General features: G+C 27.2%; 1 protein-coding gene across 3 annotated transcripts in view; it reads right to left on the bottom strand.

Annotated features, from left to right (window-relative positions):
* Positions 1 to 2,866, bottom strand: part of LOC106679897 (probable zinc transporter protein DDB_G0283629) — a 25,863-nt gene that overhangs the window by 1,483 nt on the left and 21,514 nt on the right. For 2 of the 3 annotated variants that reach the window (XM_067051755.1, XM_067051757.1), the window contains exons 3-4: positions 1,207 to 1,592; positions 85 to 240 (exon numbers count right to left, since the gene is read on the bottom strand). In XM_067051755.1, coding sequence (XP_066907856.1) covers positions 85 to 240; positions 1,207 to 1,592 — 542 coding nt within the window. The remainder of the gene's footprint in view (positions 1 to 84; positions 241 to 1,206; positions 1,593 to 2,866) is intronic. The other variant, XM_067051756.1, reaches the window with a different exon arrangement.

Here is a 2,866-nt window from a genome sequence, read left to right as displayed (position 1 = left end):
TTTTTAGTTCTTCCCATAATTAGAAATATAATAAATATAAGTATAAATATAATTGATATAATATAATTAAATATAATATAATACCATATTGAAATCTGAATCTGAATCATTCCCAGCCATTTCTTCGTGGTGTTCACCGTCTTTGGTCTTAGATCTGTAGTAGCTTCCTTTTCTGTCGTAATTATTCCAGAACTTCTTCCTAGATTTCTTTTCCTTTTTTTTGTATACATCATGGAACCCCTAAAACATGAAAAATAACTTATAGTAAATGATATAGTAGATAGTACTTATAGTAGATGTATTAAAATGTGGTGGAACTTTAGGTGTTTGAAAAGGAGGGACAAATTTGATAAATAAAAGTTTGTGAGAAAATAGTCGTGTATTCTAGAAGGTAGTTCCTAAGTGGTAAATTTAGAATAGAATTTAATGTTGTTAAGTTTTTTTTTTTTTTTATAACCTACGGTAATTTTGATAGATTGTATTTTTTAGTACTAGTTTATATTTAAAACTCGCTCCACAATTTTTTGTACATAGTTGTATTTTAGTTAGCATTCTGTTCTTTTGTTTTGAACAATATTTTTTTATTTTTTCTTAGCTTTTACTCATGTGTTTATTCTATATTATATATAAAAGTTTATAGTGATCAACTTGTAATATTTTATTTTACTTATAAGGTTGAATAATGAAAATACAATACAATATAATCTGAATTACAGAAGTACTTTGTACATATATATCGCAATATAGGATACAAGGAAGACAGAAAACTATTAGGGGAGAAAAAATAATATATCACATGGATATACATTATCCTAATTAAAGTAAATAAGTTTTTTAAATTAAAAAAAACCGACTATAATATGGCTACTCCACACGGCTGTTTTTGTACCCATTACCCATGGATCTTAGCGAGAAGTGTCGATTAAAACTAGTGCTAACGATCTTGACGAGTGTTATAGATTAAAACTAGTTTTTTACACAAATAATTCGTGGATCTTTACGAATGCTATTGCTTAAGACTTAACGTAGGACATCCTTCAAAGTCAAATAAATGGAGTCAAATGTTATACTACTCGGGATCTATAAACGTTGGCAAAACGAACTAAATAAAAAACGTAGTGGTTCTAGGTATTCTATAGTTTCTGTTCAGATAAATTTACAAGTATTTATTTGATTATAATAAAATATTGATATTAAATTACCAACCTTCTTTGATTTCTTCTTTTTCTTTTTCTTTCCCGCTTCATTTTGCTTTTCGAGTTCCCCTGAATCAGTCTGATGGTGTTCTCCTTCTGCATGTTTTTCATTCTCGTGTTCATGCTGATCTCCGGATGTTTCTCCCTCGATGCGGCCCGAATGTACATCAAGCTCTGAACCAGTAACACCCCCCTCTTGTTTTTCTATTTGATAGTAATTGTTAGCGAGGCCTTGATTGAACATATTGCCATGGTTCATGTGTTGCATGGTATGATGATGGTTGTGGTGGGGGTTGTGTTGGAGGTTGTGGTGGGAGTTGTGGTGGAGGTTGTGGTGGTGATTATGGTGGAGGTTGTGGTTGTTTATATTCGCCAGGTGCATTTGGCTTAGCACTGCTAAAAAAAAGAAAAAAAAAGGAATAATAATAAAATTTATATATTATAAACAAATTTTGATTGTTTTTTAATGGGATTTATTTTTTATTATTAAATATAAACTATAAAGGCTTAGGTAAAACCTTATGAACCACATTAAGCCCTTGTTATTTAATAATCAATTGTATAATAATAACAAAAACATTTCTCCTTTCAGATTTCGGGCATTTCTATTGACCATTTTCATCAATACCCCAGTCATCATATTTTTTTTCTTTTATTTATTGGTACATATTATAATCTCCCACCATCTAGGGCAATAGGTGATATTTATGTTAATGATTAAATTTGTACCAAAATCATAAAACATACACTTACATGTATATAAAAAAATAAAATAAAAACAGGGTCAAAATATATATAGTTAGATAAAAAATAAAATAGAATAGGTAAAAATAAAAATTTATAACTAAATAAAATATTGAAATAAATAAAAAAATTAATCATATCTATACTTTATTATATACAATATTTACACATTCAACATGAAGTTACCTGAGTCCACTCTTTCCCCCACGCGTCAGCAACACGTCACAACAAATTACGATCTATTTTCAACCATACAATCGCTTGTAGTGTTTGTGATGGTTTATTTATAATTCTGTTTATTTTTAGCTTTTTATTTACTGAGGTGAATTTTATGGGGGCTTTTAAATGTAAAATATATAAATTAATGTTTTTAATTTTTTAAATATCTTTATTGAAATTTATAACTGTATATTATATAATACATTGAATTTGATCTTAGTTAAAATGGAGTGTTACAGGCGTGTAGAGAAACTACCCATTGGTAGCACTTAAATAAATTAATATTTAAAAAAATAATTATAATTATATTTGAGTAAAATTTATTATTTCTTTACCTAATTAAAATTAAACTTTAAAATATCTTCATTTTACTCTTTATAAAAAACACAATTTTAAAATTTCACTTATTCTTTGTTAACCACGTTTCACTTTTAGTAGGTTATAGTTCATAATTCTATTGATTTTAGTGCAATATATTGAGTTTTTTGTTTGTCTTTTTTTATATGTGAAATGGAGGTGCGGTTTTTATATTTGTTTAATTTATTTAAGAGTTCGGCATATGTTACATTTATTTTTAATTGTCTGATTAAACATTGTTTAACAGAACTGTCTGCTTTATAATTTATTGCATTATTCTCATTTTCAGAATTTCCTTGACATCTTTATTGCCACAGTTACTGGTGTAAATATTCCAAATAAATATATAT

The sequence above is a fragment of the Halyomorpha halys genome, unplaced genomic scaffold, assembly GCF_000696795.3.
Source record: "Halyomorpha halys isolate HHAL.00 unplaced genomic scaffold, Hhal_1.1 Scaffold230.1, whole genome shotgun sequence".
Classification (NCBI taxonomy): Eukaryota; Metazoa; Arthropoda; class Insecta; order Hemiptera; family Pentatomidae; genus Halyomorpha; species Halyomorpha halys.
Note: the sequence above shows the minus strand (reverse complement) of the source record. Positions and strands in the feature narration are given on the sequence as shown.